The sequence below is a fragment of the Molossus molossus genome, unplaced genomic scaffold, assembly GCF_014108415.1.
Source record: "Molossus molossus isolate mMolMol1 unplaced genomic scaffold, mMolMol1.p scaffold_m16_p_6, whole genome shotgun sequence".
NCBI lineage: Eukaryota > Metazoa > Chordata > Mammalia > Chiroptera > Molossidae > Molossus > Molossus molossus.
The window spans coordinates 17,332,940-17,350,064 of NW_023425399.1; the positions used below are offsets into that span (position 1 = coordinate 17,332,940).

A 17,125-nucleotide genomic window follows, 5' to 3' on the forward strand; every position below is an offset into this window, starting at 1 on the left:
AGAGCAGAAGTCTCAGCTGGACAAAGAGGCCTTGAAAGAAAATGAGCTGCTGCCCCGGGGGAGCGCTGGGTACCGAATGTAACAGTGGTCTGGGGTGCAGGGTTGTGTTCTGCAAGGATGCGCCACGTTGTTCCCAAGAAATGCACATCCCAGGTCTTCTCAGCCATCCGGCCTTGCTGTCTTCCCGGATCAACGCCTCTTTTCAAAGCTCCTCTGCAGGGTCCTTCCTTCTCCCTCACCTGCAGACAAACCCCTTTCTCTACTCAACTCCTACTCCTGGTCTGTCTCATCCACCATTCTCTGTCTTTAAAGAAACAGACACACAGCCCTGGCCGGTTTGGCTCAGCGGTTAGAGCGTCGGCCCATGGACCAGAGTCCCGGGTTCAGTTCCTGCTAAGGGCACGTGCCTCGGTTGCGATTTGTCCCCAGCCCTGGTTGGGGTCGTGTGAGTGGCAACCACTCGATGTGTCTCTCTTTTTCTCTCTCTTCCTCCCTTTCTCCCTCCCCCTCTATCTGAAGATAAATGCAAAAATGTCCTTGGGTGAGGATGAAAAATAAAAAAATCATGATGCATAATGCTGACAATGATGCAGTGAGATGAACAACCTCACACACTATTGAAGGGTAATATATACCAAGAACTTCATCAGTATATTCTAAAACAATCTCTGATGGATTCAAAGTCGTATGTGCAGCAATAGTGGTAGTGTTTTATAATAGGAAAAACAGACATATGTGTCCACCAATAGGGACATGGTTAAATAAATCAGGGTATCTCTACAAGGAGAAAAATAGTGCCCTGATTAAAAATGATGGTTTTGCCCTGGCCAGTTTGGCTCAACTGTTAGAGCATTGGCCCGAGGACCAAAGGGTCTTGGGTTTGATTCCTGGTCAGGGGCACGGAATGTACCTGGGTTGCAGATTTGATCCCTGGCTCCAGTTGGGGTTGTGCATGAGGCAACTAATCTCTCTCTCTCTCTCTCTCTCTCTCTCTCTCTCTCTCTCTCTCTCTCTCTCTCCTCGCCCCCCTTTCCTCCCTTCCTTCCACTCTATCTAAAAAAATCAATGAAAAAATATCCTTGGGTGAGAATTAACAAAAAAATTTAAAAATATTTTAAAATCATGTTTTCAAAAAATGTTTAAGAGCTATAGTAAATGATAATATTGTTCCAAGTTCATTACCCCTCCTCTAATCCATACCATCTGCCGTGTGAATTTGCAACTCTTCCCATTAAAGAAGGGAAATGCCTCCCCGCTTCCCGCCAGCCAGCCAGGAGATAGCTCTGGTCAGTAGAACCTGATGTGGGCAGAGGCCCGAAAGCATCGTGTGTCAGGGTTCCCCACTCGTGCTTCTGCCACTGTCGTGAGGACGTGATTTAGAGAATGAGAGACAGGTGAAGCAGCCCCAGCCCAGCCTCCATCAGCCAAGAACCCCCAATCCACCCACAAACATGTGAGCAAGAGTCAATAATTGTTTATGTAAGTCATGCGTTTTGGGGTTGCTTGCTATGTAGAATTATTGTGGCAATAGCTGAATGACATGATAACTCGGAAATGTCCATAATTCTATAATACTAAGTGACAAAAGGGTATCTGCACATGGGGGAGGGAAGATGATACCCTAACAGTGAATAATGCTTATATCTGAGTTGTATTTTTCCTTTTTGGATTTCATTCTATTTCCCAAATTTCCTACAATGAGCAGGAATTGTTTTCATAGGCAGGAAGAAGAAAAAGACACACAGCAGAAGGAAATAGAGCAGCAAGTGTTTTGGTGGAAGGCTCCCCATGCAGCCGCCTTAGCGAGGAAGCCAGGGCGCGGGCCACCGGGCTCCTGCAGTGCTGGGCGCTGACCTGTGGCCTTCTGCTTCCCCGCCTTGCTCCTCTTCAGGTCCAGGCCCAGGACGTCGCAGAGCGCAGTCAGCTCGATGAGGGCCAGAGCGGGGACCTTCTTCATGTCCTGCAAGGACAGGTCTCGAATCCTCGTCAGGCCAAGCCTGCCTTTGGGGACCCTAAACTTCTAGGGAGGGAAGCAGAGACGATGGAGCCATGTGTTGGGTAAGTATGTTGAGGTCCCCCCCAACTCCTTCACCCGTCCCACCCCCAGGAGTTAGGGGGGGGGGAGTGAAGTGGTTGAGAGCTGGGGTCTGGATGCCATCCCAGGTTCAAGTCCAAGCTCCACCTCTGACTGACCGGGCCACACTCTGAGCCTCCAGTTCCCCGTTTGTAATCATAACATAGTGCTCACCTCACAGCTTCTGTGAGGGTGAAATGGGCTAAGGGGCATGAAGGTGCCAAGCACACAGTAAAGGGCAGCCGTTTCTCCTGCCTGCATTCCAATCTGAGGCCTGGAGGAGGGGTTGCCCCCATGGGACTCTTATTGCTTCTGTTCTGGTCCTTTGTTGCTCTCCCCCACCCCATCTGTCCCTGTCCTTGGGGGTACCACTCCCCCTACTCCCCAATGCCCCTCTTCCTCACCCTGAATAATGCTAGAATATTAATCGAAAAATAAATGATGCTCAGCCTCGCCATCTAGGGGCAAGACTGGGGATCTGCAGGCTGACCCAGGCATTCCTGCCGCCATCAGTGAAAAGACGGAAAGCAGCAAGAGAGAGGGGCAGATGTGTTCAGTATTTGCCTGGAGGACCTGGCCAGACCGCGCCCAGTGCCCACTCGAATGCTCTGAGAAGGGAAGAGCGTGCTGGGGCTGTAGGTAATGTCGTGGCTATCATACAGCCTAGTGCTTGCCGTATGGGCCATGGGGTCCAACTTTCTGGGCCCAAATTCTGAAAGCTACATCATTTTAGCTTTCTGTGTGTCCATTTTCTTACCTGTAAAATGAGGCTATTAACAGTATCCACCTCGCAGGATTCTGGGGGGAGCTTAAACTTGATAAAGTCTACAATGCACAGTGCCTGATGCATAGTGAGTCCTCAATTATTATAACTATCACCACTTTTAAGTATTCACACAATTACCACCAATATGACAGAGTACAATTAAATCATGTATGTATAGTACTTGCTATAATGCCTAGTCTATGGCAAAAGATCAGTATATGGTATCTTCAGCGTTAGTAATTAATAGTGTAAGGGGAAATCAAATCACCAAGGGTACAAGATAATGTTGAACATTAATTATCTCTGATGCTTTAGAAATAGGAGGTCATTCTTTAAAAACTTTAAGTCACATTAAAACTTTAATGGTCACTTAAGATACTATCCATGGGAGGAACTAATGGAAACTCTACTATTTCTGTAACTTCTTGTGACTAAAATTATTTCCAAATAAATAGAAAAATTCTACTTGAGTGGGTGAAAGCACTTGAACAGCGGAGTAGAGGCAACTGCAGATCTCCGAGTAGAGAGCAGTGGCCATGGGGGCTGGCCGCCAGCCCTGGGGCAGCGCTCACCGGCAGGGACCGCCTGCTCCAGGCACAGGTGCCTCCTGGGGGCTGCCGGCCCCTCTGCAGCAGCAGTACCGCTTGCTCGGAATAGGCGGAGTCCATGTCGAAGGGTTCCTCCCTCCCAGCCTGGGCCTGCGGCCCCTCGGGCTCGGCTGCTGCCAGGGAGACAAAACAGAGAGGCTTCAGGACCTGCCCCCTCCCTGTCTCCTCCTGCCCCGAGCCCCAGGGACCAATTTCTCAGGCTCGTGCCCTTGCTCAGGCCAAGTACACTCAGTGACAATTGCCTAAGATTAGGGGGCTGAGATCATGACTCCAGGAAGCAAGTTCTTAAGCTGAGGACTCAGGCCCTTTGCCCCAGGAAGGATTTCTCAGGCTCCAAACCCCAGGATCATGCCCTGGCTGGTGTGGCTAAGTGGTTAGAGCGTTGGCCCAAAGGGTCGCGGGTTTGATTCCCAGCTGAGGGCACATGCCTGGATTGCAGGTTCAGCCCCAGGCCCTGGTGGGGACAGGTGCAAGAGGCAATCAATCCATGTGTCTCTCCTACATTCCTGTTTCTCTCTCTCCTCCCCTTCCCTAGCTCCCCTCCACTCTCTCTAACACTCAGTGGAAAAAAATATCCTCAGATGAGAATTGACTAAATAAATAAATAAATAAACCTCAGGATCAAATCAATACCATTAGGAATCAGTTCCATTGCCCCAGAAAGTAGTTTCCTAGCTAAGGCCCATTGCCCCAGGAAGTAGTTTCCCAGCTAAGGCCCATTGCCCCAGGAAGTAGTTTCCCAGCTAAGGCCCATTGCCCCAGGAAGTAGTTTCCCAGCTAAGGCCCAATGCCCCAGGAAGTAGTTTCCCAGCTAGGGCCCAATGCCCCAGGAAGTAGTTTCCCAGCTAAGGCCCATTGCCCCAGGAAGTAGTTTCCCAGCTAAGGCCCATTGCCCCAGGAAGTGCTTTTCCAGGCTAAGGTCCACAGGTCTGATGGGAAACCCCACTCAGGTCCCACCTTGTCCCTTGGGACTTCCTCGTGCTGCCCCCCAGTGGGAAGGCAGGGAACCAGCAGGCAGAGAGCAGTGCTCAGAGCAGCCGGTGTGCGGCCTGGGTGGTGCCAGGCCCCGGAAGATGAAGGCCACTTACCTGGAAGAGCCTCAGGAGTCCTGGAACCGAGCTGGGTCCATTTCAGACCGGAATCCCCATTCTCTGAAGATATTTCCTAAGCAAATTATAGACAATTTCCAGTTAGTTCTATTTCTCAACTTTGGGAAACACAAGTCATTCATGACCCCGTCTTCACGGACGGAGCAGCTGAAGCTGCTGAGAGGGGAGTGGGCACGGGGCCCAGGTCTGTCTGCCTTCGATGCCCAGCGTACTAAGCACGTGTTATGCCACTTCAGAATATTCCAAGAAAGAATCAAATGCCTGTAACCTGTCAGGTTACAAGTGTCAGCAGGTTATACAAACTGCAATAAAAAGTATTATAATTGTACTGATAATAGTTATTCATAGCGAGAACCTAAGCTCTCAGGCCCACCCAAGGACACGCAGTGGCAACAGGCAGATGCACACTGGCGTACACAGCAGACAGACCTCATGGGGACACAGTGGCATGCAAGGGAATCACTGTTTCACTTAGAATGTGGTGGATAACAATGGGCCCAGGCACACAGGGCCTCAGCCACCCTTCTGCCACTGACTTACCCCTGAACTGAGGCCCCCAAAGATGTCCCTGACATCTCTGACAGGTGCCTTGTGGCGCCTTCGGGCTGAGCGGGTGTAGATGTCCAGCCGGCGGCACACTGCAGCCACCTGGGTCTGTGTGAGGGTGGACAGGAGCTCCCGGTGATGACTGTCCAAACCCAGGCCACCGAGGAGGTCCGACAGGCCTGCGTCCTGCAGCCACTGGGACTCAGTTTCTCCTTCTGCCAACAGAGGGAGACCACCCAGATGAACACACACAGCCACACACACTAACCAAAGCCACATGCAGAAACACACACTCACATGGATGCACAAAACATCCACATATCTGATCATGAGACCCACTAACACCAACCACACTCTTCCATGGGGAGGAGATCTAACAAAATATCTGAGAATTTGGGGGTATTAACCAGTCTCTGGATTTAAGCCTATGGAATCACATCCTCTTGGGAACAGCAGGCTGGGGAAGGGCTCCTGGATGTCCTGACTCTGGAATTTGGCAGTGAACTTATCCCCCTCCCAAATCTGACAGAGACCCCCACAGGGTCACGTGGGCCCAGCCGCGGAGAGCGTGGACCAGCCATTGGATTTTCCCTTTGCAAAGTCTCACCCTATTCGAGATCTGATTTGTGTTGCAATAATCCCCTGAATGAGCTTTGTAAGGAAGCTGTCGTGGTCCTACAGCAAAGTTGTGCAAGTTGTGGGGACATGTGGAGACTGCAGGTTCCTGGGTCCCATCTCCAGAGGTCCTGCCCCAGGGGTTCAGGCTCAGGATCTGGGAACCTGGACGTGAACCCCCGCCTCCCCGCCCACATCACTCTCATACAACAGAGTCTTCAGGTCACACGTGGGAAACACCGGTAAGTTCCCTTATTATGGGGAGAACAGATGAGAACTCGGGGAGGAAGCTGCACCCACGTGTGAGCTGATTGGTGGCGTGTATTTAGCTGTGCCCAGTTTAACCAATTAGTCAACCAGGTGCTGGTGGTTCAAGTATCACAGCTGCTTTGACGGCAGCCTGAGTTGTGCAGATGAGCCAGACACAGAAGTTTTCATCCAGTGTTTCCCGCTGCGCGTGGGAGCCAAACGAACGCTGGCGCCGGGGCAGCCACAGCTCTGTGGGTCCTCCCCTAATGTGTGCAGCTGGGAAGGCACTGGTTCTGGTTCTGCTGGGACACCAGGACCGGTTTTCCTCCCGCTACCTGAAATGCACACCTGCCACCCCTATCATTTGTATCTGTATCTAAGTCGTCTGGTACAATTATTTACTAAACAATTTTTCCTAATCATCACGTACATTTTCACTTAAATCTATCTAATTTAATTTATTTATTAAAAAAAATTTTTTTATTCTCACCTGAGGATTTTTTTTTATTTATTTTCAGACAGAGTAGGAGGAAGAGATATATATAGAGAGAACCATTGATGCGAGAGAGACACATTGACTGGCTGCCTCCCGCACGACCCCAACCAGAGCCGGGACCGAGCCGCAACCAAGGTACGTGCCCTTGACTGGAATCGAACCCGCTACTCTTTGGTCTGTGGCCTGATGCTCTAACCCCTGAGCAAAACCGGCCAGGACTCACTTAAATCTATTTTAAAAGGAAACCTTATCATGCAGACTGAAGGGTCTCAGGTTCGATTCTGGTCAAGGGCATGTACCTGGGTTGCAGGTTCGATCCCCGGCCCTGGTCAAGGCTGTGCAGGAGGCAACCCATCTATGTGTCTCTCTCACATCAATGTTTCTCTCTCTGTCTCCCTCCCTGCCTCCCTTCCACTCTATCTAAAAAATCGGTGGAAAAACATCTTCGAGTGAGGATTAACAAAAACAAACAAATAAACAATGAAAGAAAACACTATCCCAACCATAGGTGAAGCACCCACCATCACCTGCCACACGCAGGAGTTCATGGAAAACGACGACCATATTAACAGCTTGGCTCTGCGCCACCCAGAGGCTCCCGCTGCTGTGGGTCTAAGAGCTCCTGTCTTCAGTCCATTGCCTCAGCAGGAATCTTGTTCCACCCTGGCCCCATTCCCTCTGTTTTGTTTGAATTAGATTGCTGGCCGTAACCCGAGGCCAGGCAGGTGACCTGCAGTGGCGGGCATCTCCGAAAACCACCTCTGTATCACGGATCAGGCCCCGAGGAGATGGGAGCCTCCCACACGACCACACGTGTCGCGTACCACGGGCTCGCACAGCTGAGTTACACTCCAGACCAAGGTCTCTGTGCCGATCCTTCTCATTCCCGCGCGCACTGAACAGGTACGACAGGGTACCAGAATGCACTGGGCTCTGCTCTGGGCCCCGAGGGCACAGCAGGGGCGGACAACGCCCTAACCGCGCCGAGCTGACCTTCTGCTGGGGGACAAGCGCCCAGAGAAATGCACTTTGTCCTGTCAGGGGGACAAGTGCTCTGGGAAGGGATAAAGTGGGGCAAAGGGCGAGAGGGAGGGGCCGGGTGCTGTTTTACTTAGGGAAGTCAAGATTTCCGCGGAGGTGACATTTGAGCCCGTCCTGATCGGAAAGAACAGGCCGGGCAGATCCCCGGGGAAGGGTGCTCCAGGCAGAGGGAACAGCGCGGGCGGAGGCTCTGAGGCAGAAGTGGGAGGCCCGAGCGGCGTGGCAGAAGCCGAGAGATGGGAAGAGGATGGGAGAACATGAGGCAGAGGGGTCTGGGGCCGGTTTTGTAAAGCCTCCTACGCTGTGACATGTCCCCAAAATCTTTGACACTCAGCCCACCGAGAAGTGGGGTCTGACTCCCTGCCCCTGGAATATGGGCTGGACACAGGGAGACAGGATGTAGCAGAAGTAAGGCCGCCTGTCGCCCAAAGCCCCGTCATAAACGGCCCGCTGGCTTCTGCCCGGTTCTCTCTGTCTCTCTGCTCCTGTTCTGGGAACCCAGTTGCTTTGCTGTGAGGACGCCCATGCCACACACAGAAGCAAAGAGTGAGCACTCCAGGTGACCGTCGCAGATGAGGCCCCGCTGACCGTCACACCCACTAGCAGACACAGGAATGAGAAGTCCTTTGAGAGGACCCCAGCCCTGGCCACCATCTAACTGTAATTGCATGAGCGTCCTGGCGTTAGAACTGCCCAGCTGAGCCCTGTGAAACTGTGAGAACAGCAGTGATAATAATAATAACAACAACAGCTGCTTTACGCCGCTAAGTTTGCAGGGTTCGTCATGCAGGAATAGATGACGGACACTCTGAGAGAGGTGGGGAGACGCTGGGGACGCTGACAGAGGACTTAGAATTCCACTGGAATGTCAGCCCCACGGGGGGCACTGTTTCGTGTTCACTGTGGTGTCCCCGGTGCCTAGAACAGTGCCTGGCAAGGAAGAGGCACTTAGACATGTGTGAATGACCTAATCTCAGGAGGGACATAATCTAATTATGACAGCAGGGAACACGGGTGGAGCCGGGAGACCCGTGAAGAAGATGCCGCCACAGTCCCAGAGATACAGCCCCTCCGTGTTCTGATTCGAGCCTGGACCTCGCCCTCGTGCCCCCTGCACCGAGCGCCTCCCTTCCGCCCAGCAGCCCCCGCCAGGCTCCTCACCCTCGGGTGGCCGGCCTTCGCCCCCGCTGCCATCCTCTTCCCTCAGCTCATCCCTCTGTTGGATCCGCTCCACCTCCATCCAAAAGCCATCCATGGACAAGCTCTCCTCCGAGGACAGCCGGGAGTGGGAGCACTCAGCGGGGCAGGACCGGAGGGGCTTCTTCTGCGGGAGCTGATTCGTGGGGCCTGACGCGGGGCCAGAGCTGCAGCAAGCGGGAGGGAGGAGAAAAGTCAGGCAGAGTTCTGAGTGCCCTGAGGCTTCGTGGTTGTCCAGAAACCTGCCTGGGGCCTCTGGGAGCGGGGTGGGCGTCCCCAGCAGGCTTCTCAGGAGTGACAGACACGGGACGAGTCGCAGCAAATTGTCCAGGTTACCCTTCGCCCTCCCAGAATCACGTGGCAACAAAGGATGCTGCAGAGGACGGAGAAAGGGCCAGACGGCTCTGCCTTTTCTACTTTCTGGGGCAAATCGAATAATCTCAGACCTACATGTGGTCAAGTCAACACTGATAGAGGAAATTCAACACCAGGACGCGTGAGGAAATTACACTGCAGCCCCTGACTCATCTCACTGAATTTTTACCCCAAATGTCAGCGATCTCTTCCCACACACACCTTGTTTGTGAATCTGAATTCCGTAGCCCTGGTTGCTCTGTTTACAACATGTGACCCCCTCGTCCCCTGCTTTCCTCGGCCAGATCCGAGCAGACCACAGTAGAGATCACAGAAGTACCAGCCATCACACGAGCCAGTCAGACTCTCTCAAGGTTTGAGATTGAGGGGGTCAGTGTCAGGTACGTGCCCAGGGAAGCCATGTGGAAATGGCGGGGTCCCAGCAGCCATCCCCTAAGAGAAGCAGAGAGGGGACCCTCCGCAGCGTGGCGAGGGAGGGAACAATCACAGCGGGTTTTCCAGGTCCCAGCTCCAGCCTCTCCTGGTTCAGCCATGTGGTTTAGCCCCGAATGCCCTCAGCTCCTCTTCTGCAGTCTGTTCGATTCCGCTTTGTGCAAATCATGCCGGAATAGACAGTGTTAGTCTCTTGGCCCAGATAAAGGCTATTCTGGGGCTTCGAATGAGCTTGGGGATAACATTTCCGTGCTGCTGCCCAGACTTCCTGAGAAATGGCGGATTGGGATCCCCAGAGACACGGAGACACATCAGCAAAACAGATCACAAACCGCCTCATGTCATCAGAGAGAGGACATCGATGCCTACTTTCTTCAAATAGGAAAAAAGTATGTTCTGCAAAGTCTACAGATACTTGAGTTCTGTAATGATCCCAGGCAGGATTATGAAACAAATCCCGTATTCCATCTGGAAACAGACAAAAAGCAAAGAAAACAACAAGCAGAGATGACTGGAACTGCCCCGTTAAAAAAAAGACTCAGTTTGGCTTTTTAAAAAGTCATTCATAGGAGACCTGACTTGGGGCGGTGAACGCACAATACAATGTATAGCTGATGTTTTATAGAATGATACACCTGAGGCCTATATAATTTTATTAACCTCTGTCACCCCAATACATTCAATAAAAAGAAAAAAGGTATTCATTTCTGCTTAAAAAAAAGAAAACACGCCTACCCTAATCAGCAGGGAAATGCAAACTAAAACCGCAATGAGATGTCACCTCACACCTGTTAGAATGGCTATTATCAAAAAGACAAGAAATATCGAGTGTTGGCAAGGATGTGGGGTAAAGGGAACCCTTGTGCGCTGTTGGTGGGAGTGTAAAAGTTACAGCTACTGTGGAAAATGATATGAAAGTTCCTCAAAAAGTGAAAAAAATGGGACTACCGTGTGATCCAGCAATCCCACTTCTGGGTGTATATATATCCAAAAGAATTACAGTCGCTCTTCTGAAGACATGTCTGCTCCCCTGTGCTCACTGCAGCCTTATTCACAATCGCCAAGACTCAGAAACAACCCAAATGCCCATCGTGGGTGAACAGATGAAGAAAACGTGGTGTAAAAGATATACACTAGAATGTTTTCAGCCACAAAAAGAAGGAAACTCTGCCGTTTGTGACAGTATGGATGGACCTTCAAGGCATTATGCTGAGTGAAATAAGTCAGACAGAGCAAGACAAATACTGTGTGATCTCACTTATGTGTGGACCCTAAAAAAGCCAGACTCACAGAAACAGAGTAAAATAGTGGATGCGGGGGTGGGGGGGAGAGGAAATGAGATGTTGGCCAAAGAATGCAAACTTCCATTTAGACAATGAATAATTTCGGGCACCTGATGTACAGCATGGTGACTATGGTTAAAATACTGCCTTTTCAGTTGAAAGTTGCTAAGAGAGTAGATCTGAGAGGTTCTCACCACACACACACACACACACACACACACACACACACACACACACACAGAGTCATGTGAGGTGATGGATGTGTTAACTAACCTTTTTGTGGTCATCATCTCACAATATAGAAGGGTATCAATAATTACACTGTACACAAATTTACATAAGTGTTCTATGTCAATTATATGTCAATAAAGCTGGAGAAAAAACACAAGTCAACAGAGCAAAAATTAAAAGTAAAAATATATGGATCAAATATTGGGTCAACACTAACAAAAAGGACAAACATATCGCTGTCACTTCCAGATGAAGGGGGAGGGGCAAATCCACGAAGAACCTCTGACAGTTAGGAACCTTTATGCACTTAACAGTAAAGCGAAGAATATAAGCAGGAATCACTAGAGGTGAGAGATGCATGGAACGCGTTTCCCGTTTCCCGTGTGAACTGGCTTTTCAGCTACGAGTCTGAAAGTCCTCCCGTCCTTCTCAGACCTCTGCGTCTTTGCACACTTTGTCCTCTCTGCTAAGACTGGGCTTCCCCAATCCTGACCACTGCGTCCCTTTTACCAGAGATCTGGCCCGTGGTGTTGCCCTGGAGACCGTCTTAAAATGAGACTTGGTGAGACGGGAAAGCGTGTCTCACTCAGAACCAGGCACCTGCCGGAGGGCATCAGTGTCGTGGGGGGGGGGGGATCACAATGCCCCGGGGCAGTGGAGTGGGTGGACATGGAGCCCGCCTTCCCAACATCTTTCCCCTTACCCCCAGAGCAGACGTGACCCCAGCCCAGCCCAGTCACAGAAACAGGTTCCAGTCCGTTTGGATTAAGAACCATTGTGTGAGTGCCTGTTACGGGGCACGGCGTGTCTTCGGGGGTGACCAGTGACGAAAGTGTTCTAAGATCGATTGTGACGAGGGTTGCACCACTCTGTAAATATACTAAAAACCATTCGACTGTACGCTTGAACTGGGTCAGTTATGAGTACATCAATGACGTGTCAATAGAGCTGTTATTCAGAAGTAAAACAAAGAAACCATTGTGCACTTTCCTCCAGCCACAGGAACTGTTCCGAGGAAGGAAACTCTCCGGACTCTGGTGGGGATTCTGGGATACAGATACAGCTTGCTCTGGACCTGGGCCACCAACTCTCCTCCAGGAGCTGGTGGTCACACAGTGGGGTCCAGGCAGGCTTAGATCAGCAATAAAAGAAAAAACTTAAAACCGCAGAATCTCGAGTGAACGGCCGTCAGATGCCTGATAACAGGGTGCAGTGTTGTTTATACTTCATTGCTCCTTCAGGATATAAAGAGAGAGGAAGGGAGAGAGAGAGATAGAAACATCGATGAGAGAAAAACGTTGATTGGCTGCCTCCTGCATGCCCCCCAGTGGGAATCGAGCCTGCAACCCGGGCATGTGCCCTGACCTGAATCAAACAGGGACCTGAGTCCATGGGACGATGCTCAGTCCACTGACCCACACTGGCCTGGCGGATTCTGATTTTAATATTGTATATTAAATGCTCTTAAGAGTAAAAAAATTTTTTTAAACTGAGCCCTAGAGAATACCATTGAGCAGTTGACTCACAAGAGTGTCCCCCACACAGTGCATTTTGCTGAAATATCCTCCTCTGGGTGTACAGCATGACTCTTAATCCACCCCCTTTGACAGGTGCTTGGGTGTCTCCATTTGTCAGTATTATAAGCAAGCCTGCGAGAAGCATCATTGTATTTATGGCCTGTCCCTCTGCACAGAGGTAACCGTAGAAGACAGGGTGCTAGAAGCAGAATTTCTGGAGCAAAGTATTTCTTGCCAAATTGTCTTTCGAAAATGATTGTTCGATTGGATCTAGTTTGTTTTTGTTCCTGCAGCCCAGGACAGGGAGTTAATTTTGCTCCTGCTGCCTGCCTGGCCTCCGTCTTATGGGATTCTATGCCCTGAAGTCCCTGAGGCTGTATTTTACCCACAACTTGAGACCCCATCCATAGAGGTTCCCCCAACTTCTGGAGGTGGGATCAGCGCTCAGGCCAGCATCATAGATGCATGACTTGTGCAGTGTTGCTTAGGGCCTCATGCTTGGGTTAGTGCTCTGCTAGCATCGTGTTGATATTCTTGATAATTTTTGAACAAGGGCCCCATGTTCATTTGGCACGTGGCTGTCCTGCCAGCACCTTGCCCACAGACCCTGGCTTGTGCCTTCTCCCCAACTGTCCTGCCCACATACTGAGCTTGACTGCAAATTATAAACGCTTCCATCCCAAAGCACACTCAGATGTGATCATGCAAGGAAATCTCAGGGCTGCCGGGGCTCGGAGGAAGAGGCAGGGCACACGGCCTCTCCCCGGGCACCCGCTCGGCCGTTTTCGACGAGCAGACGCTTAACTGGAGACCGATTCCCAGCTAATTACCAAGTTGGCTGTTCTGCTCTATTTATGCTTTTTGGGAAAACTGCTAGTCAGGAGGCTGCCTGTGAATCTGTCGTTACCCCATGCTGGTGCACAGCTCGGCTTCCTCAGTGGCTTTGTCACTCGCTTGGAAATTACCAGCATCTGTGTGTTTATCTGGACTATTTGAAAACCCGCAGTGAGTAAACGAAAACACAAGTTATTAACTGCGTCACCGCTTTGAGAGCTAAGCAGCGAGAGGAGAGCAATCATTGCATTGGGTGAATTTTTTGAGGAGATCAGACAGGGCGCAGGAAAGAACGGAAATAAAAAATAAAACCCCAACCGTGGTTTTATTGTTCCAGGACCACATTTTGCAGGACGGCGACAAGCCCCCGTTTAGCCAGAGAAGGGGCCTCAGCACATCCAGAGTCTGTTCCGAGCTTCACAGACAGAGCCCACTTGTTTTTAACGTTCCATTGATGTATTGCGTGTGCGGAAAAGCGCACCCATCTTAAAGGCACAGCGCGGCGAACTGTCTCCGGTTGTAACTTTGTTTTTAGGCATTTACTTAGTGCTACGACATGCCCACTAAGCCCGAGATAACCAGATGCATACGTTCAGAAGTTAAGAACTTTGGCTCCTGACTTTGAATCCTAGGTCTGTCATTTATTAGTGACGTAACCTTGGGGAGCCGTGACCCTGGCCAGCCTCAGTTTCCTCATCTTTACCTGGAGACCACCTGGGGCAGTGTGGTCTAAGAGTTACTTCATTCCTGCCCTGGTCGGTGTGGCTCAGTTGGCTGAGCGTTGTCCCATGCACTGAAGGATTGCTGGTTCGATTCCTGGTTAGGGCGAGAACGGAATGCAACCAATAGATGCTTCTCTCTCACATCGATCTCTCTCTCCCTCTCTCCCCTTTCTTCTCCCCTCTCCTTTCCTCTCTCTCTAAAAGAAATCAATTAGAAAAAAAAAGAGGTACTTCATTCCATCAGCAAATAGTTATTTTCAACAACAGCAGCCAGTTGTTGAAAGCTACTACTCAAAGTTGCTGAAACAGGAAATGCTCCAGAAATGTTAGCTCGATACCCATACATGGCTTCCGGGTGCTGCCCACCTGGTATTCAGACAGGACAAGAGACTTGCCCAGCCAGTGAGCAGCCTCCAGCTCCTGTCCTGCAGGAAGTGGCCAGAGGGGACTGAGCCCAGCCAGTGGTTGACATACATCACCAAGCCAGATGGCTGCTCAGAGCTTTCCAGAATGCAAAGCCTTTCTACACACACACACACACACACACACACACACACACTCACACACGCGCACACATGCTCATTCTCCCTCCAGGTGACCTCAGGCGGCGGCAGTGGCCCCGCCGGCCCTGGCTCCTGGCAAGCGTCCTATTCACTCTGTGTGACTGGACATGTCCCTTTCTTTCTCTGAACTTCAGTTCCGTAACAGTCAAATGAAGAAACGGGTAGGGATAGGAGCTCTGGAAGACGATCCTGACGTCTGTGGGATCCCAGCAGACCCCAGGAATCAGAGGATCGTGGGGCGAAAGCAGCAGCTGGAAGGCGGGGGAGAAACCCAGGCCCGTGACCCAGGGCCCAGGAATGCGGCACAGCGGGCGGGACGAGCCGGCGGAGGCGTGGCCCGGCCTCCTCCGCTCAGCCTGGCCAACTTGCCCTCTAAGTGGCGGCTGGGCTCTAGGACGGCCCCAGTCCTCCCAGAGCGCCTGCCCTTGCTGTCGCCCCCTAGCTCTGAGGATACTGACGGGTCACAGGAAAGGGCATGGCTGTGGGCGTGGCCGTGGGCATGGCCGTGGGCGTGGCCTTCCCGAGTTAAACAGAGGCTGAGTTCCCTCTGCGTCCCTAAGCCTCCATCTCCTCTGCAGAGTGGGGATCAGGGCGGGGGCTCACTGTGTGGGTCATAAGAAATGTAAATTAGACGCCTGGCAAAACATCCAGCCTATATCAGGTGCACAAGAAATAGGAACTGCTATAATAATAATGATGATCATGACTCTCCTCATCATGAACGTTAGAGGCTACGAGGAGAGGCTCTAGTCATAAGCACAGGCCATGTGGCCATGGCGAGAGAGTGACGCCAACACAGGCTGGCACTGAACGTGGTAACACCTTATCATTGACGCCGTGCAAGGTGCTGCTCTGAACATGGCCCCAGGGTCCTCACCCGGGCACGAGTGACATTTCAGGTCAGAGCATGTGTTGTCCCAAGGGGCTGTCCTGTGCGTTGTAGGGTGCTTAGCAGCACCCCTGGCTTCCACCCACTGGACGACAAAAGCATCCCTCCTAGTTGTGACAATCCCAAATGTCTCCAGACATGGCCGAATGTCCCCTGGGGGACCAAACGGCCCTGGTTGAAAACACTGCTTTATATGGATGATCCCATGCAATGCTCACAAGTTCCTATTACTTTTTTCAATTACAGATGAGAAAACAGAGGCACACAGAAATTAATTGTTTGAGGTTACCTGGACTGAACTTTGAACCCAGGAAGTTTCTCTTGATGGCCCATGTTCTCAACCACTATGCAGTAAGCTTCTCATGCAACTGCCCCCCAACCCCCAACCCCAACTGTGACTTGTTTCCCTCCTGGTTGGATGCAGCATGTGACTGGGGAGGAACAGCCACCAGCCTGAACTCAGCCCCAGCTCTGCCTCTTACCAGCTCAGCTCCCTCTCCCTGTCCCATGGGCCACAGGCTGCTCTGCCTCCTGAGGATCCCCCTCACCCCATCTCGGGATAATTGTTGGAGAATCATCTATTGGGGCAAGATGATCAGGGTAACTCCCCAGTGGGGCATGCTGGAGGAGGGGCAGGTGGTCACTTTTGGGGAACTGCCACGCTTTCCTTGGCTGATGGGGGAGCACGGGGGCAGGTGAGGAGCTGGGGGTGAAGAGAAAGGAGGGACAGGAGGGGACGAGTTGACTGTCAGTGATGGTCACCACGGGCGGAACGGCGGCATGGTGTGCCATGTGCCCCTGTCTTTTGTCTCCTCTCCAAACCCTCAGGAAATCAACACCACCAGCCAGTGCTCCAGGTGCTGGGTTGTGTCAGAGGCGATGTGAGGCGGTGCTGACACCAGCCTCCGGTTCAGTGTGACACAAGGACCATGGAATGCTGAATGCCGAAAGGAACCTGGTCATGCCGTTAGGACCCTCCCTGACTTCAGAGGGGTCCTAGGCAAAGGTGCAAGAAGGAAAAAAAAAGAGACCTCAGCCTTTCCACTGTTTGGTCCCTGGGCTGCAGAAGGAGGCTTTTGGTGGGAACCAGAGTTATTTGGGGTCCTAGTTTTATATTTTACAGTGATTGAAAATGTCTTCGCAACAAAGCGTTCTCAGTGTACAGCTTATGCTGCCTCTCAGTATGTTAGCGTGGGATGCATCAAAGTACTGTTCTCAATTCTTGATCCTTCCCTATGAAGGCCTTTGCCATGTGACTTTGCCTTTCCTCCCACTAGAGGCAGAGGCTGCTGCTCCCCTCCCACATCCATTGACTTGGGCTTTGGGCAGCTGATGTGCTTTGGCCAATGGAATGTTAGCAGCATGAGCCAGGCCAAGGCATGGCATGTGCCTGTGTGGCAGGGCTTGGCCCTTTTGCACCTCCCAGCACCATGGGAAGAGCTATGCCTGGATGGCTGCAGCCTGGATCCCAGGAGGAACACACACAGCACAGACCAGAGCCCAAAGCAGACAGAGCTAGTTCAGCTAGACCCACAGCTTGACATGGAGCCACCAGCAGAGCCGAGGTCAGCTCAGCGA

At 51.5% G+C, this 17,125-nt stretch overlaps 1 protein-coding gene across 1 annotated transcript in view; it reads right to left on the reverse strand.

Annotated features, from left to right (window-relative positions):
* ARHGAP40 (Rho GTPase activating protein 40) overlaps window positions 1-17,125 on the reverse strand; it is a 39,225-nt gene that overhangs the window by 13,238 nt on the left and 8,862 nt on the right. The window contains exons 2-6 of the mRNA XM_036245385.1: window positions 8,666-8,868; window positions 5,098-5,318; window positions 4,537-4,612; window positions 3,413-3,561; window positions 1,855-2,020 (exon numbers count right to left, since the gene is read on the reverse strand). Coding sequence (XP_036101278.1) covers window positions 1,855-2,020; window positions 3,413-3,561; window positions 4,537-4,612; window positions 5,098-5,318; window positions 8,666-8,868 — 815 coding nt within the window. The remainder of the gene's footprint in view (window positions 1-1,854; window positions 2,021-3,412; window positions 3,562-4,536; window positions 4,613-5,097; window positions 5,319-8,665; window positions 8,869-17,125) is intronic.